At 51.3% G+C, this 25251-nt stretch overlaps 10 protein-coding genes across 10 annotated transcripts; 8 read left to right on the top strand and 2 right to left on the bottom strand.

Annotated features, from left to right (window-relative positions):
• Window positions 1–629: 629 nt before the first annotated feature.
• N7506_000376 (SKI complex RNA helicase subunit SKI2) lies at window positions 630–4767 on the top strand (the record flags this gene model as incomplete). The annotated part of the gene is made up of 5 exons (XM_056949672.1): window positions 630–856; window positions 910–3445; window positions 3503–3794; window positions 3851–4038; window positions 4087–4767. 5 exons carry the CDS (start codon window positions 630–632, stop codon window positions 4765–4767), a joined length of 3924 nt encoding a protein of 1307 aa, XP_056815587.1.
• Window positions 4768–5192: 425 nt separating this feature from the next.
• Window positions 5193–8653, top strand: N7506_000377 (putative nonsense-mediated mRNA decay protein (Nmd5); the record flags this gene model as incomplete). The annotated part of the gene is made up of 5 exons (XM_056949673.1): window positions 5193–5282; window positions 5344–5422; window positions 5497–5957; window positions 6020–8429; window positions 8481–8653. 5 exons carry the CDS (start codon window positions 5193–5195, stop codon window positions 8651–8653), a joined length of 3213 nt encoding a protein of 1070 aa, XP_056815588.1.
• Window positions 8654–10015: 1362 nt separating this feature from the next.
• On the top strand, window positions 10016–10243 carry N7506_000378 (uncharacterized protein; the record flags this gene model as incomplete). The annotated part of the gene is made up of 1 exon (XM_056949674.1): window positions 10016–10243. One exon carries the CDS (start codon window positions 10016–10018, stop codon window positions 10241–10243), a length of 228 nt encoding a protein of 75 aa, XP_056815589.1.
• Window positions 10244–10878: 635 nt separating this feature from the next.
• On the bottom strand, window positions 10879–11738 carry vip1 (putative actin cytoskeleton protein (VIP1); the record flags this gene model as incomplete). The annotated part of the gene is made up of 3 exons (XM_056949675.1): window positions 10879–11467; window positions 11523–11609; window positions 11659–11738. The coding sequence occupies 3 exons, from the start codon at window positions 11736–11738 to the stop codon at window positions 10879–10881; spliced, it is 756 nt and encodes a 251-aa protein (XP_056815590.1).
• Window positions 11739–12042: 304 nt separating this feature from the next.
• On the bottom strand, window positions 12043–12994 carry N7506_000380 (uncharacterized protein; the record flags this gene model as incomplete). The annotated part of the gene is made up of 3 exons (XM_056949676.1): window positions 12043–12627; window positions 12689–12762; window positions 12817–12994. 3 exons carry the CDS (start codon window positions 12992–12994, stop codon window positions 12043–12045), a joined length of 837 nt encoding a protein of 278 aa, XP_056815591.1.
• Window positions 12995–13686: 692 nt separating this feature from the next.
• On the top strand, window positions 13687–15231 carry N7506_000381 (uncharacterized protein; the record flags this gene model as incomplete). Its single annotated transcript, XM_056949677.1, has 1 exon — window positions 13687–15231. One exon carries the CDS (start codon window positions 13687–13689, stop codon window positions 15229–15231), a length of 1545 nt encoding a protein of 514 aa, XP_056815592.1.
• Window positions 15232–16294: 1063 nt separating this feature from the next.
• N7506_000382 (carbamoyl-phosphate synthase (glutamine-hydrolyzing) CPA2) lies at window positions 16295–20042 on the top strand (the record flags this gene model as incomplete). The annotated part of the gene is made up of 4 exons (XM_056949678.1): window positions 16295–16628; window positions 16817–17229; window positions 17331–19871; window positions 19935–20042. 4 exons carry the CDS (start codon window positions 16295–16297, stop codon window positions 20040–20042), a joined length of 3396 nt encoding a protein of 1131 aa, XP_056815593.1.
• Window positions 20043–20750: 708 nt separating this feature from the next.
• Window positions 20751–22408, top strand: N7506_000383 (S-adenosylmethionine-dependent methyltransferase; the record flags this gene model as incomplete). Its single annotated transcript, XM_056949679.1, has 3 exons — window positions 20751–21014; window positions 21131–21427; window positions 21482–22408. 3 exons carry the CDS (start codon window positions 20751–20753, stop codon window positions 22406–22408), a joined length of 1488 nt encoding a protein of 495 aa, XP_056815594.1.
• A 332-nt stretch (window positions 22409–22740) lies between these two features.
• N7506_000384 (uncharacterized protein) lies at window positions 22741–23052 on the top strand (the record flags this gene model as incomplete). The annotated part of the gene is made up of 1 exon (XM_056949680.1): window positions 22741–23052. The coding sequence occupies one exon, from the start codon at window positions 22741–22743 to the stop codon at window positions 23050–23052; it is 312 nt and encodes a 103-aa protein (XP_056815595.1).
• A 1472-nt stretch (window positions 23053–24524) lies between these two features.
• Window positions 24525–24845, top strand: N7506_000385 (Cwf19-like protein C-terminal domain-2; the record flags this gene model as incomplete). The annotated part of the gene is made up of 1 exon (XM_056949681.1): window positions 24525–24845. The coding sequence occupies one exon, from the start codon at window positions 24525–24527 to the stop codon at window positions 24843–24845; it is 321 nt and encodes a 106-aa protein (XP_056815596.1).
• Between the last annotated feature and the right edge of the window lie 406 nt (window positions 24846–25251).

Raw genomic sequence — 25251 nt, forward strand, 5'->3', positions numbered from 1 at the left:
CCCACATTGCAACTTGCAGCCTCATTCTTGAATAGTATGAGTTCCAATTGGGGAGACGAAAAGTGGCCTTTATTATTAACTTCCGTACCCTTGAATCCCATGCTAACTAACACCTTCACGACGTTCTGCCCAATATGGAAGTCTTTTCTGCGTCGCATCTCTATTTTTGGCGCAAAGCGGCGTACGGAGTACGTCTTTTGGTGTTTGATATCTCATACTTGTCACATCCATTCCGCGAACTTTATTTCTTGTATGACTGATTTGAAGTACAAAAGTGTGTTCGAATAACCTACTTTACTTTACTAATGTGATTTTGTATGGATTTCCTCTTATAGACAGTGTATGAACCCTGGGCCTAAATTTTAAACCATCAAATGGTAGATGTTGCCAACCTGAAGACTTTTTAGCCAGGGATTCAGTATTTCGAGCGAATAGATACAGAACAAACACAAATCTAGGAACGAGAAGTAAAATGCGTTGCATACTGCCCAAATAGGAGGCGGTGAATTGAGCTGCGGGAGCTCGACGTCATAAATCTTGCCGTAAGATACCGCCCGTTCCATTTGTGTGTTGTGCTGGGCAGACCTCTTCTCTTACCATTAGCTCGTTCGCACCTTGCCATTATCAAAATGGCGGATTCCCTAGGATCGACGATGGAAAAGCTAAGCCTGAGCTCTCGCGATATTGACCCTGCGGCTTATAAAGCCCGGTTGGAAGGCGAGGCCAATGGCTCTATCGCCAGCCAACCTCGCAAAAGAGCTCGACAAAACGAACAGGAGCTCCTCGACGAGCTGGAAAAGGAATTCCTTGAACCATCAGAGCAATTCGGTACTAGATGGCTAAATGCATTGCAAAAGTGAGTATTCAGAATTTCTTTATCACGGTGGGGTAAACTGACAGTTCTTGCAGGCGATGGGAAGTTTCCACAGACCATACAGACCTCTTTGAAATTGCGCCGACCGGCTCACGAACTGTCACTCGATTCACACGAGAAGGATTAGAAGGACGTGTCACGGGCTACCATGAAGTCACGGTCCCAGCTGCAAGCGCAACCGCTAAGAATTCGACTTCTCTGCTGCGACGTCCTGCTGGCCGCGCCGACTTTGTCAGAGGAGCGGCAGGATTCTTCCCATTTGCGCCAGGAGGTCTGGAAGGCGTTGATGCCATCGCAGCTCTGGAATCAGAAGAACAGGACACAGAGCAAGCACGCAATGACAAGCAACCAGGACTCGACCGTATCATCAACTTTGGAACTGAAGGAGGCCTCTTGACGATACCTCCTGGCTTCGATCGCGGCCTCAATTTCGACCAGATCAAGCAAAAGGACACCCAGGGTGACCAGGAAGTCGAGACAGCCCTCCAGGAGGAAAGTGACCTGAAGGCAGCCCAATCAGAGGAAAAGCCGGATCAAGAGTCAGCTGCAAAGGCTGCCGTGGAAGTTGGTGACAGCGACGATGAGGATGAAAAAGATATTGAGGATATTGACGCCTTACTCCCCGTTGAATTCCCAGCGCTTGAACCACGCAGCCAGTTGCTCGCAGGCGTTCAGAAGCACAAAGGCAGAGAATGGGCCCATGTCGTTGATGTCAATAAGGAAGTTACCAATTTCCATGAGTTGGTACCGGACATGGCCCGAGAATGGCCCTTCGAGCTGGATACCTTCCAGAAGGAGGCCGTGTACCATCTTGAAAGTGGTGATTCAGTCTTTGTTGCCGCTCACACATCAGCAGGTAAAACTGTGGTGGCCGAGTATGCTATTGCCTTGGCTTCCAAGCACATGACAAAGGCAATTTACACGTCTCCTATCAAGGCGCTGAGCAACCAGAAATACCGTGATTTCAGAACCGAATTCGACGATGTTGGTATCTTGACTGGTGATGTCCAGATCAATCCGGAAGCCAGCTGCCTTATTATGACCACTGAGATTCTGCGGAGTATGCTGTACCGAGGCGCCGATCTCATCCGAGATGTTGAGTTCGTCATTTTCGACGAAGTCCATTATGTCAACGATCTCGAAAGAGGAGTCGTTTGGGAGGAAGTCATCATCATGCTTCCTGAACATGTGACACTGATTCTGCTCTCGGCAACGGTCCCCAACACCCAAGAATTTGCCTCGTGGGTCGGCCGCACAAAGAAGAAGGACATATATGTGATTTCCACTCATAAGCGACCTGTGCCTCTAGAACACTATCTTTGGGCTGGAAAGAGCAAGCACAAGATCGTCGACTCCAATAAACGATTCCTCGAAAGCGGTTGGAAGGAGGCAAACGATATTTTGTCCGGCAAAGATAAAGCAATGGCTAAGAAGGAGGCTGAGGCCCAGGCACAATCTTCACAGGCTAGAGGAGGAGGCCCTCAAGCTCAAGGTCGTGGCCGTGGGGGTGGTCGCGGAGGCCCACAGCGTGGAGGACCCCCTCAGCGAGGTCGAGGAGGTGGACCCAATCGCGGAGGACCCAATCGCGGAGGGCAGTACGCCAATCGGGGAACCGGTAACATCGCTCGCACGGGTCGTGGTGGTGGTAGAACAAGTGCTGCCCAGGACAAAAACACTTGGGTGCATCTTGTCTCGCATCTTCGCCAAGAAGACTTGTTGCCCGGATGTGTGTTCGTCTTCTCCAAGAAGCGATGTGAAGAAAACGCAGATTCCTTATCTAACCAGGACTTCAACAATGCCACCGAGAAGAGCTTGACACACATGTTCATTGAGAAATCCCTCACTCGACTGAAGCCTGAAGACCGCACTCTTCCGCAGATCTTGCGCCTCCGTGAGCTTCTGAGCAGAGGTATTGCCGTGCACCATGGTGGTCTTTTGCCCATTATGAAGGAGGTCGTGGAAATCTTGTTTGCTAGGTCCCTGGTCAAAGTTCTTTTCGCCACGGAGACCTTCGCCATGGGTCTGAATCTTCCCACTCGAACAGTTGTGTTTTCTGGATTCCGGAAGCACGACGGAAAGGGCTTCCGTGACCTTCTTCCCGGAGAGTACACGCAAATGGCTGGTCGTGCAGGCCGCAGAGGTCTCGACTCGGTCGGATATGTGATCGTATCAAACAGTGGAAAAGACGAGGCACCGCCTGCTGGGGCGTTGAAACAGATGATCCTGGGTGACCCAACCAAGTTGAGGTCTCAGTTCCGACTCACGTACAACATGATCCTGAACTTGCTGCGTGTAGAAGCCCTCAAGATCGAAGAAATGATTAAGCGGAGTTTCAGCGAGAACGCTACACAAGCTCTCTTGCCAGAGCATGAGATGAAGGTTCAGTTGTCCGAAGCCAGTCTGGACAAAATCAAACGTGAGCCATGTGAAATCTGCGATGTGGATTTGCAGGCTTGCCTCGAAGCTGCGATGGAGTACCGCAAACTCACCACCGAGTTCCATACTCAGCTTCTGTCATCCCCCATTGGCAAGCGCCTGTTCACGATGAAGAGGCTGGTTGTTTTCCGACAGGTAAGTCAATGCAACTAGTGCCAGTTTGGTGTGTTCGTGGTCTAACATGAGATATAGGAGAATGGCCTTCGCACGGCAGGTATCATTGTTCGCGATGGAATCTCTGGCGGCATGGGTGGACTCCCCCCTTCCGTTCACATTCTAGAGATTGGTACATTGAGTGACAAGCGTCACCCAACTGATATCCTCCCCTTCCTACCCCACATGCGACCTTTGTTCCAACAGCTCCCCACCACCGCCACAGATATGAGTCTTCGCTCGGTTAAAATCCCGCTGGCCGATATCGAGTGCGTTACAGGCACACAAGTCAGATTCAACGGACCTATCTGGTACCTGAACATCAGGAAAGGTAAGATCACCAGGCTTTTTTTCCAACTTTGCCCGATAAAATCTAATCTATTACAGAATCTATCAAGTGGGCCGAGAAAGAATTGCCTCAATACACCAAGTCGTGGGTTGATCCTATCTGGGAGGAGGTGGACTGGCAGCGTCTGAAAGAACTGCAAGTCCGTGAAATCATGGAGAAAAGACAGGTCCAGGCAGACATCGTCCAGTCGGCTCACTGCTTGCAGTGCCCTAACTTTGCGAAACACGTAAGTCTACACGGTTCTGTGTACGAATATAACGCTGACATCTGACAGTTTGAAATGCAACACGACCAATGGCAAATCAAGGAGAACATCACTCAGTTGAAACAATTGATGTCCGACCAAAATCTTCAACTCCTTCCTGATTACGAGCAACGAATCCAGGTGTTGAAAGAGCTTGGATTCGTCGATGATCAATCCCGTGTTCAATTGAAGGGCAAGGTGGCATGCGAGATCCATTCCGCCGACGAATTGGTCCTGACCGAACTGGTTCTTGAAAATGTCCTTGCGGAATACGAACCAGAGGAGATCGTTGCACTTCTTTCGGCATTTGTCTTCCAAGAAAAGACTGAGAGTGTCCCCACTCTTACTCCTCGCCTCGAGAAGGGTACGAAGGAGATCATCGCCATCGCCGAGAAGGTGAACAATTTCCAGATCCAGCACCAGGTTATTCAGTCCAGTGAAGATTCCAACGACTTCGCCAGTAAGCCACGCTTTGGCCTTGCCGAAGTTGTCTACGAGTGGGCAAAGGGCATGTCTTTCAACCGCATCACAGATCTCACCGATGTTATGGAGGGTACTATTGTTCGGGTGATCAACCGCTTGGACGAGACTTGCCGCGAAGTGAAGAATGCGGCTAAACTGGTCGGCGACCCTACACTCCACCTCAAGATGCAACAGGCTCAGGATTTGATCAAGCGCGATGTCATCTTTGCAGCTTCTCTGTACATGTGAGGCTGATCATTTTACCTAAGGGTTCAAATCCCTGCATCGTGCGTTCCGAGGTCAAAGATCTCAACACCGATAGTTATGTATGAGGTAGACGAAGAAATGAATATGAATACCCAACGTTGGTAATGTCAAAATAAATATCAGTCCAGTTGAAGTAGAGTACTGTTCATATGAAAATCGGGGTTTGTGTGCTCTCTGATTAGCTGAGGGGTTCCATTTACCGCCCCGAGAAAATCGAAAAAAAGAATCTCCATCTCCCCTCTTCCACCCTCTCTCCCCTGTACAAGATCCACCCGATCTACTTGGACAGTCTCGTCCTCATTTGAATTCTTTACCACCGGCCTCATTCGTCCTTCCTAGCCGGTCCGCGCCCCCGGGGTTCCTTTGCTTGAGATTTCTTGTTTATCGTGGTGGGGGATTGTTGCGCAATGGACGTCACTGCCCTTCGAGACCGCATTCAGTCTACCTTGGACGCGAATGCGGATATTCGCCGGCAAGCAGAGCTTGATCTGAAATATGTATGTGCCAGGGTGAATGGCGGGGCAGAACGTTATACTCACATGTGGTTCCCACCTCTAGGCCGAGACTCAGCCCGGATTTATCAATGGACTTTTGGATATTCTGCAGGGCGAACAAAACAATGCCGTCCAGCTTTCAGGTAGGCCTTTGACCTTTGGTCTATTCTTGCGATCGAAGCCTCGTCCGTTGACCCCCACTCTTTCTTGATTGCAGCTGGTGTATACTTGAAGAACCGCATCACTCGCGGATGGGCCCCCGTTGAAGATAGCCCGCAACGTACCCCGATTCCCGAAGCTGAGAAGCCCGGCTTCAGAGAGAGACTTATTCCTGCTCTGGCTTCGACCCCACCCAATGTCCGCAATCAACTGGTTCCCCTCCTCCAGAAGATCCTTCAAAATGATTTCCCCGAGAAGTGGCCCGAGTTCATGGACCTCACTCTCCGCCTTCTCGGTGGCACCGATGCCAGCACAGTTTACGCCGGTCTGCAGTGCCTTTTGGCTATCTGTCGGGTGTACAGGTTCAAGGCTGGTGAAAAGAGAGAAGAATTTGACAAGATCGTGGAGGTTTCTTTCCCCCAACTGCTCAGAATCGGCTCAAACCTCGTTGATGAGGAAAGTTTGGAAGCCGCGGAGATGCTCCGAATTGTGGTGAAGGCTTTCAAGCATGCAATTTACGTTGGTTACCCTGGACCTCTTTAGTGGGAGCACCACAAATACTGACCCGTTGCGATATATAGTTTGAGCTATCTCCGGCTCTCCAGACCCACCAGGCGACTGTGGACTGGTGCACACTGTTCCTGCGCATTGTCTCCAAGACACCCCCTGCGAATGCCATGGGAGATTCGAAGGAGGAAAGAGAGATGAACCACTGGTGGAAGTGCAAGAAATGGTCATACGCCAACCTTAACCGCCTCTTCATTAGATACGGCAACCCCACTACTATCACGAACTCCTCTACCCCCGATTATAAGCCTTACGCCAAGACCTTCATCACCACATTTGCCCCCGAAATTCTTAAGGGATACCTCGCCGAGATCGAGAAGTGGGTTTCCAAGACACAATGGCTCAGCAACTCTGCGCTTTCATATACCCTGGTCTTCATGGAGGAGTGCGTCAAGCCCAAGGCGATGTGGGACCACCTGAAGCCACACATGGAGAACTTGATCGCCCATTTCGTCTTCCCGATCCTGTGCCAGTCTGACGAAGACATCGAGCTCTTTGAAGATGACCCCTCCGAATACCTCCACCGTAAGCTCAACTTCTACGAGGAAGTGTCGGCTCCCGACGTTGCTGCTACAAACTTCCTGGTTTCTCTTACCAAGAACCGCAAGAAGCAGACTTTCTCAATCCTTACTTTCGTCAACAGCGTTGTCAGCAAGTACGAAGCTGAAGCGGACGACCAGAAGCAGCCCAGGGAGAAGGAGGGTGCTTTGAGAATGATTGGCTCGCTTGCATCAGTCATTTTGGGCAAGAAGAGCCCTATCGCCGACCAGGTCGAGTACTTCTTCGTTCGTCACGTTTTCCCTGAATTCCGCAGTCCCCATGGATTCCTCCGCGCTCGTGCCTGCGATACCCTGGAGAAATTTGAGCAGCTCGACTTCAAGGACCCCAACAACCTTATGGTCATCTACCGCAACATTCTCGAGTCTATGACCGACTCTGAGCTGCCTGTGCGTGTTGAGGCCGCTCTTGCTCTGCAGCCCCTTATTCGCCACGATGTTATCCGCACATCGATGCAACAGAACATTCCCCAGATCATGCAGCAGCTTCTCAAGTTGGCCAACGAGGTTGACGTGGATGCCCTTGCCAACGTCATGGAGGACTTCGTTGAGGTCTTCTCTGCCGAGCTTACTCCCTTCGCTGTCGCTCTGAGCGAGCAACTTCGCGATACCTACATGCGTATCGTTGGTGAGCTCCTTGAGCGCAACGCCGCCAAGGGTGGTGATGAGGATGCTTACGGTGATTTCCTCGATGACAAGAGCATCACCGCCCTTGGTGTGTTGCAGACCATCGGAACTCTTATCCTTACTCTCGAGAGCACCCCCGATGTCCTCTTGCACCTTGAGACCATCTTGATGCCTGTCATCAGCATTACTCTGGAGAACAAGCTTTACGATCTCTACAATGAAGTTTTCGAAATCATCGACAGCTGCACCTTTGCATCCAAGACCATCTCTCCCTCTATGTGGCAAGCTTTCGAGCTCATTCACAAGACCTTCAAGGCCGGTGCTGAGCTGTACCTTGAGGACATGCTTCCCGCCCTTGACAACTATGTTGCATATGGCTCTGATATGCTGGTTCAAAACCCAGCTTACCTCAACGCTATGGTCGGTATGGTGCAGGACATCTTCGCCGACGATAAGGTCGGTGGCGTTGACCGCATCTGTGGCTGCAAGCTCGCTGAGACTCTGATGCTCAACCTTCGGGGCCACATCGATCAATATATCCCCATGTTCATTGAGATGGCCATGCGCGTTATTGACGCTGGTAATGTGCCTACCAAGTCCTACCGTATCCACCTGATGGAGATGGTCATCAACGCCATTTACTACAATGCTTCCCTCAGCTTGCAGGTCATGGAGGCCAAGGGCTGGACCAACAAATTCTTCAGCACTTGGTTCGCTAACATCGACAACTTCCGTCGCGTGCATGACAAGAAGCTGTCTATTGCGGCAATCAGCTCCCTTCTTACCTTGAACGCCACTGATGTTCCCGTCAGCGTCCAGCAAGGATGGCCGAGACTGTTGCAAGGTGTGACGAGACTTTTCCAGACTCTGCCTGCTGCTTTGAAACGTATGTTTACTCGAACAACCATCCAACGTTTCCATGTACTAACCAGCGAAATAGAACGTGAGGATGCTACTAAGGAATCTGACTTCACTCTCGATGACGAGGATGATGAGGATGACGAGGACAATGACTGGGATGGAGATGTGGAGTGGGATGAGAAGGAGGTTGAGGCTGCTCTCGGAGAAGAAGACGACGTCACTGATGAGAGCGCCGCTTACCTTGACTTCCTCAACCAGGAGGCTTCCAAGTTTGGTTCATTTGCTGATGACGACGACGACGAATTGGATGAGGAGAGCCTCCTGGAGACTCCCCTTGATAAGTTGGAGCCCTACGGCATGTTCAAGCACGTTCTGCTGAGTACGTAAACCCTCACTCTTTCGAAAGATCACCCGCTAACAGCACCTCCAGGCCTTCAACAAGAACAGCCCCAGCTGTACGAGAGCTTGACCAAGGTCCTCGGCCCCGATGAGCAACAGGTCATCCAGGGCGTCTTCCACGAGGCTGACGCCAAGGCCATGGTCGCCGCTGCCAACGCAGAAGCCGCCGCCGCCGCCGCAGGCATGCAGGCTAACGGCAACTAAGAGATGAGATGGAGTGAAACAACTCTTGAAAAGTCTCAATATCTGGTTTCTGTTTCTCTGTCCACCTTATCCTCACGAGACCATATGCCCATTTCATGTCTTTCCCGCCTTAGATCATGCCCCGTCTGCCTTTCGTCTCCTTCATGTCACCATTCCATTTTCCCTGTCATGCACTCGCTGATGTACTCTAAAAGTCCTCCTGTTCGGACATTTCTCTCGAGACACCCCTTTTTCCTATAATCTTCCATGCACAGATTCCCCCGACATTTTTCTCTCATGACATAGTACATCAACCGTGCTCCGAATGTTGAATCCGCCATGTCTCGCTGGGATGTAAATGCTTATTTAGACTCACTGGACGCTCTGGGATTTGCCGAGTTATGGTATTGTCCTGTCATGTCCAAAGTAAAGCCGGCACTTTTAGCGCGCTAAATGACGTCACTAAATAGCACACAACATCCTGAGGTCAAATTGAGGTGATTTGCCTATTTGCACATACATATAGGTATGACTGCTTATTAGAGAAGAGTGTGTACTTATTCCAAAGTTATTTCGCATGGTGTGAATCTGTTTCAATGTTGGGTTGTGGTGATGATGAGCAGTATCTACGTTCGTCCACTGGGAGAGAGTAGATGAGGCTCCGGGTCAAAACCTAAGAACTTCCTATCAAAATACAAGCACCACTAGTATCTTCTCTTACTCGAATTTGAAGAAAAAAACCAAAACCAATAACGGAAAGGCATAATGATCTTCCACTAACGCATGGCTTTCGGTATTTTGTGAAATCCGAACCTCATTTGAGCTTCAGCAACGGTCATTGCCAACAGGCTGCTGACCTGATGGTCCAACTTCAAACGGACTACGTATTGTTAGTACATCAGTGATTTTGGGGGTATTGAATATCAAGTTGAGTTATGCTCTGACAATGGTGTTGTTGACAGGTGGGTCTTGAACCTGGATAGCACTAAGAAGGATATCAAGATGTTGATAAGATCTACGGGGACCGCAAGAACCGTGAGGCCCATGGCCCATACTTGAATGCGATACAGGCATTCAATACAGCTAGCTTGGAATCAGTGGAGGTACAAAGCCTTGGAATTGACCAAAGAAGGCTTGTATACTTTTGTCGCCTCACCGGGCCCACACGTCATCATGATGAACCTCGACCGGTTTAAGCTCCAGCTGGTAACGTCAGTTCCTATCTCCAAGTGGAATATAAGACTCTCAATTCACCTCTCAACGTTTCTCTATCATAAACTATCCAGATCTTATCAAAAGGTACTACTCGCCGTCATCTCCTCCTATGCTTCATGTACTAACACACCTCTAGTACATCCAATCACCACCAACCACAACTTCATCATGTCTGCCCCCAACGCCGGTCGCCAATCTCCCCCACCTGAGCGCCAATCCGGCTCTCAGCAGCAAGAAACACCTGGCACAGGTCGAACCTCTGTCGGAAGCCACCCTTCGCCCGAGCACGCATCCCACGCATCTGAAGAATTCAAGCAGAAGCACATGCCGAGCAATCCCGAACACCCATTAGAGAAGATTGAGGCGGAGAAGTTTGCCAAGGGGAAACAGCATTGAGCTCTGTATTTCTGATGTTTAATTGTTTGATTTGATTGGGATAATGATATCATGTGTTTATACCTACCTGGGTCCAGTCGACCAGTCTCGATAGAAAAAAGTTTCTATGAAACAGTACATTTTGACATCTTTGTAGCCTTAGAAATGGTATAGCTTGAGAGTATTGACGGAAAGCCAATTGTGTTTGTATAGCTACTGGGGAGGGACCACGTGGAAAATAACCGGAGAAGAAAGTAAGTATTTCCAAGGTTGTGTGCTTGAAGACGAGTTGTTCAATCATGCATCTCAGTAGGCATTGCAGGAACCTTGGAAGTGCGTGCCACAATGTTCTTTGCACCAATTGACTGCGTATTTTCGAATCACCTTGGGAAAATGCCCACGAGGGCCACTATTCCCCGCATAGCTCAGGTTATTCTAAATTAACAAAGATTCTCGGTATACAGATCTAGCCTCAAGCTTGTGTAAGGTATATACCATACGATTTTACTTCATTTGATGGCAGTTTGAATCCAAAGCCAAAGTCAAAAAGGGTTATCATTGAAAAAGGGACCAACTATGGACACTTCATGGCATCATGAGAACTTAAGAAAAAAGCACGAGTTACGTCCAGCGCAATTCATCAAAAACCCACAACTTTAAGCCTTGGGATCAACAGGGGCAGCAGCAGCCTCAGGCTGGGACGGAACAGCGACAGGCTCAGTGGCAGAGGCATCAGTCTTACCCTGCTTCAAGTCCGCGAGACGGCGAGCCTCGTTATGGATATCGCGAATCTGCTTATCGGTCTGAGTGTAGAATCCACGCAGCTTCTGGCCATGGGGGTGCTCGAGAGCCTTCTCAAAGTAGTGGCTCAGTCCGCGCCAGCCTGAAGCGGCCTTCTCGGAGATCTGGTAGTTGTTATCGAGACCCTTTGCACGCTCGGTAGCGTTGAACTTCTTGTCGAAGTCGCCCAGAGCGGTGGTGAATCGAGAGGAGAATCCGTGCTTCTGGTCCAGGTCAATCGCGCGGGTGATGGCGTTATCGCTGAGAACGTAGCCGTGAGCAAGGTACTCGGCGACGATGCGCGAGCGGGGCTTGTCTTCCTGGGCGATTTCGTGCTCCTCGCCCTTAGTTTCGACTTCTGTAGCTGAGGGACCAGCTAGGTCGTCGATGTTGGAGGCGGCTTCGACGTGCACGGCAGAAGTGCCGAGTTGGGTCTGGTCGAGGAGGAGGGCGGTCTTAGCGGCGCTAGATGGCTGTGAGCTTTGGTCCAATGGGCTGATGGCACTGCGGGGTAGCTTACGCTTCCTTTTCGAAAGTCACAGTTGCGGACTTGTTGGCGTCTGCCTCGCCGGAGACGGGTGTGATGGAGAGAGTGACAATCTTGCCGCTGTTTTGCATTAGCATGTGTCAAATCGGTTGATGCGGCCTGTGCATACCAGAAGCTGAAGAAGTCGCGAACCTCCTTCTCGGAGGTTGCGGGCGAGATGCCGGAAACGTGAACAGTAGAGTGAGACATTGTACAGTGATGTATTGAATGAGTTCTGAGGAATATAGGGGAGGGGTTGAGCAAAAAGAAGTAGAAGTCACACCATTCGGCGAGGATGCGACTATTTATCTGCCACGCCACAGGTGACGTAGAGCGGGGCACTGCGCCTCAAGCTAATTTCTTGTTTCGATTTTCTTTTCTTTTCTTTTTTAAATGAAGTTGCCTGGGAAAAGATCGCGCCAGCGAACGTCTCATTCTAAAATATGTTTGCCTGCAAACCCGAGAATGTTGAGCACTGCCCGTAGTGGCAATGCGAAAGAAATGGGGAGCTGAATCAGACATCGATGCCAGGAGCCTCGGTCGATGGAGAAGGCACTGCCTCCGTTTGCTTCTTCAAGGTCTGTTCCAGCTCACGCACACGCTTCCTGAGCTGTTCGTTCTCTCGCTTGGTCTGCTCGAGCTCCAACCGGTGATGTGTTGCCTCCTCAAATCGCGAAAACGAAGCTCCCGGTGAATAGCCCAGATGGCTCTGTGAAACTGAATTGCGGTGTGGATACACACTGCTGCTGCTATGGGAGAATGTTGATAACGATCCAATTGAAGGTCGGCGAGAGGTGAGCGATGGCTCGCGGCTGCGCACGGTGCGTGAGTGATCTGCCCGAGATGGGTGGCTTGTCTCCCGTGAAGGTGCGATGCCCGTAACACTTCCTGCCTGCGGGCCCTGGGATGCTGAGGCGTGTGAACTGAGACTGGAGTTTGATCGGTTTCGTCGCGCGGACTGAGAGCGGGCTGAGTTGCTGAGAGTAGGGGATGCTCGTGCGCCGTCTGGCTCATTGAAGTTGGATGTAGAAGATGCCGTAGAAGCCACGGACGCTGTTTGCTGGCGGAGGAGGGAAAGTTCTCGGGTCAACCGATTCACCTGCAGGGGATTACTTGCATCAATATGTGCCTGCGTTATAACGATGAAGTATCCCACTTACCATCGCTTCCTGTTCCTTCTCAAGCACTAGATGAAGGTCCGAAGGCGTCAGCGGTTGTGGGTGACGCAAAGGTCCTTACTCTGTTAGTTGGAATACTCCAAGCGACGACTGCCACTATATTAACTTACCCTGGGCGGTGCTTGTCATGCCATATTCCCCCGCACCCAATGGTGGACTCCCCGGTGCAAGAACCGAGGTATGACCGAGACCCGGCTGGCGGGGGGTCGACGACTGTGATGTCGCAGGCAAAGTCGCAGTCGCAGCACGGGGCCGCATTGTGGAAGTGTTTAATTCAGGAACAGTCATTGGGTCGGAGATGTAGAATGGTTCACAGCTTCCCTGGGATTGAGAGGCTGAACTATAACCGTTTCTGAGTAAACAAGCCGACGTCAGATGGGGCAACCCAAACACCTCATCCCTTGATAGGAATTCCAGGGAGACTTGAAACATACCTAGATGCCACTGGGATTAAGTCGAAAGGACAGGGAGCTTTTGAAGTTGAAACATGTATGGGCTCGACTTATTTCTTTGATTGGGCCGTGGTCATACTGTATTCCTACTGCTTTAATACTAGGGGGCCACAGGTACCCTTGTACATTTAACCCACGCTCTCCCATGGAGTAGACATTCCAAATGCAATTACGCTTAGGCCGCTGTAAGCAGGTAGCTACGGTGATCTACTGTGCTCCGCTTGGGCCCCTGTGAGCTACATATTGGATGTCTCAATCAGAGCTGTCAGTTGGGCACTCCCAAGATCGCTTCACTCTCATTGTGCACCATACGGAGTACATCGGCTTACCCTGCGGAGTGTGTACACCTGTTTCCACACAGGAGACGTATTCATAGCAGGACAACGAAGTACAGTCCTCAATTGGACGACCCGGTCAGGTTACATAAGCTATATTCGTCGCGATCGCGACTGGGTCTTCAAAACAATACACCTTCGGCTCTCACCTGGGCACTTATCAGGGTCTCAGCTTGTCTCTTGACATCCCCCAATGATGGCCCGCGCAGACTCCAATACCCACATTCCTCCAGTTGTGAAACAACTCGCTCCTTACGTCAGGTCCCGCCAGGAGGTTCTCCAGATCCGTCAGGCATTGACGTCTTATCTGCGCTCCTTTATCGTCTTCGACGAGTCAAATGACAATCCTCAATCCCACCTCTCCTTGTGTGCCCCGACCGGTGCCGTCGCGGACGTCAGCCGTATCCCTCCCGATCTTCCTGGGCTGCGAAAGGACTACTTGAAGGCGCTGGCGGCCAACGTCACGGCTCGCAAAGAGTTCGCCGCGGCTACGGACAATGTCGCGTCATTGAGGCGTCAAAGAACCTCTCCGAACCTCCCCTGCGACGATGATCTTCAAGAACCCGGCGCCGACCTCCGTGATTACCTTGCCCTCCTGCGTGATCGACGCCGCCACAATAAGCTCCAGGTGTTTCAGCAATATCTGGGGGAAACCAGAGCGCGGGATACAAGTATACTGGGGGAGAATGGTCATGAAGGAGAGCAAATCTCGTTGCCGGAGGTAGAGGTGGGGCAGGATGGGAATGGTACAAGCTTGGATGAGCTGGTGCATAGCCTTGAGAGGGCAGTTGTCCGTGCCAAAAGCCAATTGGATCGCCAGAAGCAATTGTTTGAAAAGGCAAAAGCCCAGCATGACTCTCGTTCGGAGACCTCCCCGGTTCAGGCCTCTCCAGAAGCCAAAGCTCAAGCGCTACACAAGACTCGGGACGAGTTGGTTCAATGGGTGGAAGAACGGCTGGTTGGCCAAGGAGATCCAGACGAGAGCCTGCTTCAAGAGCTTCCCCCGGAGGAGATTGAAGCAGCTCAACAAGAGCTAGCGGATTGCAAGGCACAAATTGCAGAACAGTACGCTGCGTATATCCAAGCCCGGCGTGAGCTCCTGGAGGCTGCCTCTAGAGCTTGCCAGCCAGTCAACGTGGCACCGAAGCCATCAACACGACCCAACAAAGCTGAACTTGTTCCTGTGCAGGTACCGCCGCCGAATGCAATGGATGTTCTGTCATACGCAACCGAGAACCTGGTACCGCTTTCCAAGGGCCAGAAATCGCTATCCCTCCAACGATCCTATCTATCCGGGCTGCTCTCGAAAGAAAAGTCGACCACCCTCCGCGCACTCAATCGCCTCAGCGATGAATCCCACCTCCTCCCCGAATACCCCATTTCATCTCAACAAACGCGTCTCAAACATAATAACAATTTCCGATCCCAGGTCCAACCCGAGCAGAGCGCGGATGAAGTTGTCAACCTTGCCGAAGCATGGGCCTTTGCTGCTGACGCTGCTGGTGCCAATGGACGTGAGTATGTACAGCAAAAACTGGCGCTAGGCACCGAAGTTGCGCAGGACGCTCGACAGACGCTGATTGATGTTTACGGGACTCTCAATCAGGACCTCGATGAGGTCATGGACGGCCAGAAGCGGGATGTGTCAATCTCCACTCGGTTAAGAGGTGGGTCCCGGGTTGAGAAGCGACCGAATGGTCCCTGGTCCAGATTAAATGGGAAGGTGGGAGTTGAGTAGGCCAAACGATACCACTGTATGGCCAAGGTTTCCAAGGTTGTGGTTCGGGTTCCTATAAGCAACACTATATGTGCCTGGCCATATTGTATAGTACATGGTTGAAGATTTCCCCGATATCCGGCAGAAACGAAGATCACAACTAGCAACTTTAACATACGAATACTCTTATGCACTCTTACGTAGGAGATATCTGTTTTCTGATGTGCGGCTAAAAGCTTGTTAGTTTATCGACATAGCAACGACCTTGGAAGGCGATATAATTGTTCTCGCATTGATCTACCTGCACTATAGAGGTACTATCTATCCGTCCTCCACTTTGAGATTTCAACGTCTCTTCCAAGGGTTTGAGTCATACGTGTATCCCGAGGTCAGCTCGTACCCCAAACATCTCCTGATAGGTTAGCAATTCGCCTTGGAAGCTGTACAAGAGTAATGCGAGTCCGCACCCATGCATATCGTCGAGAAGATTTCTGTACGTCAAGTTCACCAAGCAAAGATAAGAGAGATCCACACCTATTCCGGCATCGGCGCAGATCATAGCACACACAGCCCAATTGTAGGGCTACCGCTCCAGGTGCAGGCATGCATTGTATCTGCCACTCTCGTGAGGAAATTTGTGTATTTTTCAGGAACAAGAAGTATTTTCAACCATTATAGATCCAACAGATCCTACTCCGTATAGATCCCCAAATATCAAAAAGTGCTGTGGTCCGGAGCGGTCTCCACTTTAGATTGACTCATTCTGCAAAAAAGAAAGAAAACCACCAGCCCTAACCATCACTTTAAATACTGGAATAGACTTGAATTTGACTTCGAGGTCTTTTGAGATCAATTGCATTTTTGGTCTGCTGGGTTTTCCCCCGAAGAGCACAATTCGACCCCCAAGCCCTTTGAATTGCCAGGCCAGTTCCTCTTGAGTGGAGCATACGGTGAGGGCAACGGACCAATTAGCGAATCCGTGGGGGAAAAAAAGAAAGATTCCCGGGAAAAGTGTAGACTCATCCTCCACACACCTCTCAACAAGCAATTGAACCCTCATTTCCCGCTCAAGCGGTAGTGCGCAATGGTTCTTGCTGCTCGATGTGGGCAGGCCGCCGCCGTGCTGCGCCAGCGTTGCCTTGCTGAGACTCGCCCGGCATTCGTGCGCGCCTTCTCCTCCCAGCCCGTTCGTTCGGTTTCCGCTTTGCGTCAGAAGATCCCCACGGCTCGCTCCCAGCAGCTCCGTTCCTTCTCCAGCACCCTGAACCGTCTTGCCGCTGAGAAGCCCCCTGCTGCTGAGTCTTACCTCGCCAGCGGTGCTGTCAAGCCCGGCAGCGGTCTCGTCGATGTCAAGAAGGTTCTTGTCATTGGCTCCGGTGGTCTGAGCATTGGCCAGGCTGGAGAGTTCGATTACTCTGGTAAGTTCATACACTATTTCAAGATGCAATTGCCTCGTTATGAGCTCGCTGTGGGCTGTCCCCATGATCCCCCATGGGGGGTCGTGCACGCGATACTTTTCTGCGGGGAGTGGAGAGCTGAAAAGACGCCTTCGATCCCTACCCTTTGATGACACTAGAGACTAATCTTTATTTGTTTCGCTGAATAGGCTCCCAGGCCCTCAAGGCTCTCAAGGAGGCCGGTGTCCACTCCGTCCTGATCAACCCCAACATCGCGACTATCCAGACCGACCACAAGCTTGCGGACGAAGTTTACTACCTTCCCGTTACCCCCGAATATGTCACCCACGTCATTGAGCGTGAGCGCCCCGATGGTATTCTTCTTACCTTCGGTGGTCAGACCGGTCTGAACCTGGGTGTCCAGATGAACCGTATGGGTATCTTCGACCGCTACGGCGTCAAGGTCCTCGGTACCAGCATCAAGACCCTGGAGACCAGTGAGGACCGTGACCTCTTCGCCCAGGCCCTGAACGAGATTGACATCCCCATCGCGGAATCGACTGCTGTCGAGACCGTCGAGGATGCTCTCAAGGCCGCCGAGCAGGTCGGTTACCCCATCATCGTTCGTTCCGCCTACGCTCTCGGTGGTCTGGGATCTGGCTTCGCTGCCAACCCTGACGAGCTCCGTGACCTGTCTTCGCGCTCTCTGTCCCTCTCCCCCAGATTCTTGTGGAGAAGTCTCTCAAGGGCTGGAAGGAGGTTGAGTACGAGGTTGTTCGCGATGCTGCCAACAACTGTATCACTGTTTGCAACATGGAGAACTTCGACCCTCTCGGAATTCACACCGGTGACAGTATCGTCGTTGCTCCTAGTCAGACTCTGTCTGATGAGGAGTACCACATGCTCCGCACTGCTGCCATCAAGATTGTCCGCCACTTGGGTGTCGTTGGTGAGTGCAACGTTCAGTACGCTCTGCAGCCCGATGGACTCGACTACCGTGTCATCGAGGTGAACGCTCGTCTGTCCCGTTCTTCCGCTCTGGCTTCCAAGGCCACTGGTTACCCTCTTGCCTACACCGCGGCTAAGATTGGACTGGGACACACCCTTCCCGAGCTCCCCAACGCCGTTACCAAGACCACCACTGCCAACTTCGAGCCTAGCTTGGACTACGTCGTCACCAAGATTCCCCGTTGGGATTTGAGCAAGTTCCAGCACGTGAACCGCGACATTGGCTCCGCTATGAAGTCTGTTGGTGAGGTCATGGCTATTGGCCGTACTTGGGAGGAGTCCCTCCAGAAGGCCATCCGCCAGGTTGACCCCAAGTACATTGGTCTCCAGGGTGATCACTTCGAGGATCTCGACGAGACTCTCCGCAACCCTACTGACCGCCGCTGGTTGGCTGTTGGCCAGGCTATGCTCCACGAGAACTACTCCGTCGAGAAGGTCCACGAGCTGACCAAGATCGACAAGTGGTTCTTGTACAAGATCCAGAACATTGTTGACTGCAACAACGAGCTCAAGGAGATTGGCAGCCTCTTCGGCCTTAAGCAGGAGATCCTCCTGAAGGCCAAGAAGCTTGGCTTCTCTGACAAGCAGATCTCTCTGCTTGTTGGTTCCTCCGAAGACGACGTCCGTGCCCGCCGTAAGTCTTTCGGCATCACCCCCTGGGTGAAGAAGATTGATACTCTGGCTGCCGAGTTCCCTGCCGACACCAACTACCTCTACACCACTTACAACGCCTCCTCCCACGATGTCACCTTCGATGACCACGGAACCATCATCCTGGGTAGCGGTGTGTACCGTATTGGTAGCTCCGTCGAGTTCGATTGGTGCGCTGTCAACGCCACTCTTTCCCTCCGTGAGATGGGCAAGAAGACCGTTATGATCAACTACAACCCCGAGACCTACTCCACTGACTTCGATACTGCCGACAAGCTGTACTTCGAGGAGCTCAGCTACGAGCGTGTCATGGATATCTACGAGCTCGAGGCTGCTAGCGGTGTCGTTGTCTCCGTCGGTGGTCAGCTTCCCCAGAACATTGCCCTCCGTCTCCAGGAGAGCGGTGGTGCTACCATTCTTGGAACCAACCCCCAGGACATCGACAAGGCCGAGGACCGTCACAAGTTCTCCCAGATCCTCGATAGCATTGGTGTCGACCAGCCCGCCTGGAAGGAACTTACCTCCGTCGGTGAGGCCGAGACCTTCGCCGAGGCTGTCGGTTACCCCGTCCTGGTTCGCCCCTCCTACGTCCTGTCTGGTGCTGCCATGAACGTCATCTACAGCGTCGACGAGCTCAAGGAGAAGCTCCTTAACGCCGCCGCCGTTTCCCCCGACCACCCCGTCGTCATCACCAAGTTCATCGAGGGTGCCGAGGAGATTGATGTCGATGCCGTTGCCTCCAACGGTAAGCTTCTGGTCCACGCCGTTTCCGAGCACGTCGAGCCCGCTGGTGTCCACTCCGGTGATGCCACCCTCGTCCTGCCCCCTGCCAACATCCCCGAGCCTATCATGGCCCGCGTGAAGGAGATTGCCGAGAAGGTCGCCAAGGCCTGGAACATCACCGGTCCCTTCAACATGCAGATCATCAAGGCCGACCAGGAGGGTGCTGAGCCCGCTCTCAAGGTCATTGAGTGCAACCTGCGTGCTTCTCGCTCTTTCCCCTTCGTCAGCAAGGTCCTGGGCACCAACTTCATCGACGTCGCCACCAAGGCTCTCGTCGGTCGTGATGTCCCCGAGCCCGTTGACCTCATGAAGGAGAAGCGCGACTACCTCGCCACCAAGGTTCCCCAGTTCTCCTGGACCCGTCTGGCCGGTGCCGACCCCTTCCTCGGTGTTGAGATGTCCTCCACTGGTGAGATCGCCTGCTTCGGTAAGGATCTGATCGAGGCCTACTGGGCTTCCCTCCAGTCCACCATGAACTTCCGCATGCCCGAGCCCGGTGAGGGTATCCTCCTCGGCGGTGACATTACCCAGCCCTACCTGGCCAAGATCGTCGAGTACCTGAACCCTCTCGGCTACAAGTTCTTTGCCGTCAACCCCGAAGTCAAGGCCCACATCGAGTCCACCGCCAAGGACTCCGTCAATGTGCAGCTGATTGAGTTCCCCAAGAAGGACAAGCGTGCTCTCCGTGAGGTTTTCCAGAAGTACGACATCCGTGGCTGCTTCAACCTTGCCAAGACCCGTGGCAAGACCCAGCTCGACGAGGACTACGTCATGCGCCGCAACGCTGTCGACTTCAGCGTTCCTCTCTTCATGGAGCCCAAGGTAAGTTCCTTTCCAACCCTACAAACCCCCACAAAGATCCCCTTGCTAACAATCGCCCCACAGACTGCCCAGCTCTTCGCTCAGTGCATGAACCAGAAGTTGCCCCGTGGTGACGAGATCCCCTCCGAGGTCCGCACCTGGTCCAACTTCGTCGGCGGCAAGGCTCTGTAAATGCTTTCCTGCATCAAATGACAGAAAAAAGTAAAACGCCCATGTCGTAAAGAGAGGCGCCGACCTCTTTCCCCCGATATCCCCTATGACATCAGGCCTCCCCCGCCATGATCCGCTATCAGGGCCTGTATCCTCTTTGATATAGTGGATAGGGCAATTTTGTTGATAGATTCCGGTTTTCCTAATTGTTGTACTCTTGGATTGAATGTTGTCTTTCTCGCTACTGTATTGTAGCGCTTATATGCCTTTTGGCCACAATATGAATTTGGATTTGATCTGTGACTAGGTTGCTTGTAATTTTTCATTTGCATCTAAGAGTTTCACCTGAGTGCTGTAGGATCTAATACTGGAACTTTGGAAGCAGCCCAATGGCTTAGGTGGGGACTTTTGGGGTTTGTTTGTTTGTTTATCCAGGCTATCTCTTACTTATCCATAGATACTACGTCCACAATACCTTCAGGGCTCTGCAAGGTACCTACACGGCTTACGTCGCAACTCTACATTCTGCATGCTAGACAAGAGCTCACTTCTAAGGTTATTCATGGGAACCTCTTGACCGAAGTAGCCCTGCTTTGACTCTAGGGCTGTCAATGCCAAGAGATTCCACGATGACTAATATTTATCCACATCAAATTGAACAACTACCTTGAAATGGAAGATATCCAGATTCCCCAAGGTCCTTGTTATAATTTATTTAAATTGTATAAAATGGCCTCTAGAACCGCTCTCCCGTCGGTGACGACGAAAACAGTACCCCGACCTGCCCCTAATGGCATGGGAAATGGGTTATTTGCAACCACGGACATGAACCCTGGTGATACTGTCCTACATATTGAAGCACCGTTTGTGGCAATCCTTGATTCGCCGCGTTTGGAGGATACTTGCGCTGGATGTTTCGGGAAAAGACAGGTGGAAACCGGTAGCGAGCTGAAGGCTTGTACAGGGTGTCGTGTCGTGAAGTATTGTGATCGGGTAAGTCGTCTGGGCGATCGAATTGTCAAAATTAATGTCGACGTTAATAACGTTGACACTGCTTGTCACCCCTCCTCCTGATTGTCATTTTGTCTTAATTCTAACTAGAATCATAGACATGTCAATCTAAAGATTGGAAATTTGCTCATTCTCTTGAATGCCCAATCTTCAAAAATCTCAAGCCGATGGTGCTTCCCAACAATGCGCGTGCTCTTCTGCGCATGGTGTTGCGGTCTGCTCGCAACAAGTATGACGCTGAAGAATTCAAGGTCTTTGAAGGCCTTGAGACCCACATCAATGAGATCTCAGAGAGCCAGGGTCAGCTTGACAGGATCACATTAACTGCTAGGGCCGTGAAGAACTACTCAGGAACCGATATAGATGAAGGCACTGTTTCATCATATGCCGCCAAGGTTAGTTTCATCAGATGTTTCGACAACGCCTTTCCAGAACTGATCTTTACCTAGCTGGATCTCAACTCATTCAACCTGACTACGTCTATGTACGATCGTATTGGCCTGTACCTTCACCCATATGCCGGCTTGATCAACCATAGCTGCGACTACAATGCCACTGTTGGCTTTGACGGGCCAGAGCTTTACGTCAAAGCTTTACGTCCCATCAAGCAAGACGAGCAGGTCTTCATTTCATACATTGATACCACGACCCCATACGACATTCGGCGCAACGAGTTGAAGGAGAGGTACTTCTTCGACTGCCTTTGCACCAAATGTCAAAAAGGAACAGATACGATTGAGGATCAGTTCATCACAACCCCGGAAGACATGGCACCTTTGGAGACTGCAGAGAGAGAAGCTCTGGGATTGCTGCAGACGGCCACCGGATCTAGCACGGAGCACACAGAGGCCATTGAAAAGCTCGAAGCTGCCATGCACAAGCTTCATGAAACCGGTGCTTGGCCTCTCACTCGGCAGCCCTATGCTTCTCTCCGTGACAAATTGATCATTTCGCTACTATCTGCCGGGAAGTTTACCCGAGCATTCATCCACGCTGCGATCAGATATGTACGGATTGACCCTGTGGTCTACGACAAGGCTCATCCCATCCGCCATATTCACGCATGGAGCCTTGTCAGATTGACAGTCTTCCTTTCACAGGAGGGATTCCCACCTGACCCTCAGGATCCTGTGCAAATCAATGATTTCAAGCTCAACTTCCATTACCTGATTTGGTACATCCTGGCTGAGCTTGCGAGCACTCAATCAGAGAGCTGCACTGTTCCCAGCTTTAAGAAGCTAGTTGGAAACCAATTCGTGCAGGTTCACAATGAGTTCAAGGCCAATGACCTGGACCCAAGCAAGTCTAAGGGCATTCTCGCTTCTGAGTGGCAGAAGTTGGAACGTCTGGTGACTAAAGCGTTGGCAAAAGAGTGAGTGATATTATTCGGATATCGAACTGCTACCTAGCCCTAGACCTCTAGGTGCTTATTAGATTATGAGCAGCAATTGAGGAATTCCTCGATGTATCAGCCACGAGATCCAAATATGACCAAATTTCAGACATGACGAAGTGAGAAGGAACGACCCCCGAGAGAGGGTGCGACGCCCCGGGGCGCGTCCCTTCCAAATCGGCTTGCCTTGAGCCCGTATATCTCTCACTTCGGTGCCAGCTTCACTTCTTGTTTACTTCTCTTTCTCAACGCGTTCGTTTTTCGTTTTTTTTTTCTTCTGTTTCTTTTTTAGAAAAACATTCACCAGCCGCGAGAATGGACACTGCAACTTTCGAAGCCTTTGACTTCGGATTCGAAACCCTTAGTTCGCGTACCTACGACGCCATCAGCTCGGACGACCATAACGTCCACTACGAGGTCAGCTGTCGAGCTGCATCCTCCGGGTTTGCCGACCACAGGACTCCCGTGATTCCCCCAGGCTACCGGCCGATCCCAGGGTACGAAGCCTATCGTCTGATACAACAGGCTCGAGCACTCGCCGGTCCGATTGCGGTGCGCCGGGGCTTGCCTCTCCCCGCCCCAATTTGGACTGGTGGTGATGCAAAGAGCGTTGGTCTGCGATGGTAAGTCGATTGCGTCTCATACCTCTTGCTTTCGTGTCAATTGGCTTTTATTTACGGCTTGTTTCCACTTTAGTCACTTTGCTTACTTTGTTTAAATTGATATCATATCACTTTGTTGTCACTGGATTCTGTATTACTGAGACGTTATTGAGAGACACTGGGCTCATACTGTAGACTGGCCTATTGGCATGATCTCAACTGACTTCCTCCTTACAGGGTCCCTCGGTGCCGTATGTGCTAGTGCCTTTACCTGAGCTAAACCTAAGCAGCCCGTCAATTGGCGAACCTGGCGGTGATGACTTCTGATCCGTCTGGGGGAGCCCCCTGCTTTTGTTCGGCAATGATGGTGCGAGGGGTTTCTGTAGTGTGATTGTTGGGATCGTGAACCGGCTGAGCAGTGTCGTAAGTTGTCTATGACCTCATTTCCAGGCCTCATTTTCAGAAAATATTCTAACATGACCAACAGGCGGGCAAGGGAGATTAAAAAAAAAAAAAAAAAAAAAAAAAAAAGTTGAAAACATCATTAACGAAAAGCTTGTGGGAGTCTTCAGCCTGGGAAAGACAGCTATCTCCAGGGCTACCGGCTTGAGTATGCCAGCCTTAGTGCCTCGATGTACATTTTCTCGATCACTAACCGAGTACAGATCGCCTGTGGCAAGTCTACATGAACCAGCAGACTATCGGCCACAGCCATGAGCCCAAAGGGTCGGAGGACGCACAGAATCCGAAGAAGACGCCGGCGTGTGCTCAAGCTATACAGCCTCTCAAATGTTGTGCGGGCAGTCTCACCACCCTGGCTCGCAATTCCCAGCATGACCGCTTCATGCAAATCAAAGACATCACGACCCCGGATTCGGACCGATGCTTTCACAGTCAAGACGACCAAAAATTTCAGCGACAAGGCTGTCATTTTATTGCAGCACTGACTACGAAGATGAAACAACGATGTTTCATCTACTTGCGCTGTATTTGAAGCAAGACGGACGACTCTACCGACCAGGCTTCCTGGAGATAGCAGTTGAAGAGCTTCCAACAGAGCACGATGCACACCAGATCCCAGATCACTGGAGAGTTCCTAAAAAGCCCATAAACGGTGTGCCAGAGACACCTCTCTCACACGGCCCTCAACCTTTCATAAACGAATGGAGCAGTAACCAGCGGAAGCACAGAATTTGCCTTCTGGGTTGATGTCACGGGAAACACGCGTCGGGACCGTATTCCAAAGTGACAGAGATTTTCATTGCTCTCCATGTTGTCGATCACCCTTTTTGCTCCACATATATCAAATCCTCGAGAGAGAATCCGAATCACACTTTCTCCGCAACTCGATGCCTTCTCCAGATGCTAAAGCTTCCTCGTCAACAATAAAACATCAACCCCGACATAAACACTGGTGACCAGACACTGCGGGGAATTGGTGCTGTGCAGCGAATTCCAGCAGCTTGGAAAACCACAGCTCGGACATCGTTGGGAGGAATGTTCGCCAACGAAAGTCTAGCGGCCTTCGCTACCGCCAAGGATCCTCTCCTGTCGGCCTCTTTCTTCACTTCACCTGGTTTCCCAGGCCACGTGCCCATCATTCCCTTCGAGCACTTTCCCACCACCGACCTCATCTTTGACACCGCAGCCAGGGCGTCAACCTTCGCCGAGGTGCAGACTTTACCAAGTCGCAGCTTACCACAGCGCTATACGAGTATCCTGAGTCTTTGGAGGGTGCTTCCGAAGACCGATATGTTCGGCAAATTGGACAAATTCTTGCAGAGTCAATTTGTGCTGACAAGCACCACGACATATTGATCGAACATTGTTGAGAAAAAACCGGTTTCCACCGCGCAGAGGTCAACGTGTATGTATGTTTGGGGTGGGGGTGTGCCAGGTGACCTGGTTTGGCAGGGCTAATATCAAGCTCTCACTCCCTCGCTCTCTTACTCCCTCTTCTTTTCTCTTCCCCGTCTGTTTTTGCTTTTACATCCTGAATGTACTGTTTCATAGCGATTTCCGCTTCTTCTTCTTCTTCCTCCTCCTCCTCCTCCTCCTCCTATATCAGTCTCCCATCACTGGACTTTGAGCAGACCTTGTGTTTAATATGAAAGCTCATTTGTTTGGAACGATGAATGACGAGGTCTTTCCGAAAGATAACCCAAGAGCATATAAAGTAAGGCGAGGAAGCACTTGATTTGCCACAAACTCCACTTCGGCAACA

The sequence above is a fragment of the Penicillium brevicompactum genome (genome assembly GCF_028827555.1).
Source record: "Penicillium brevicompactum strain IBT 35665 chromosome Unknown utg000001l_segment0_segment0, whole genome shotgun sequence".
Classification (NCBI taxonomy): domain Eukaryota; kingdom Fungi; phylum Ascomycota; class Eurotiomycetes; order Eurotiales; family Aspergillaceae; genus Penicillium; species Penicillium brevicompactum.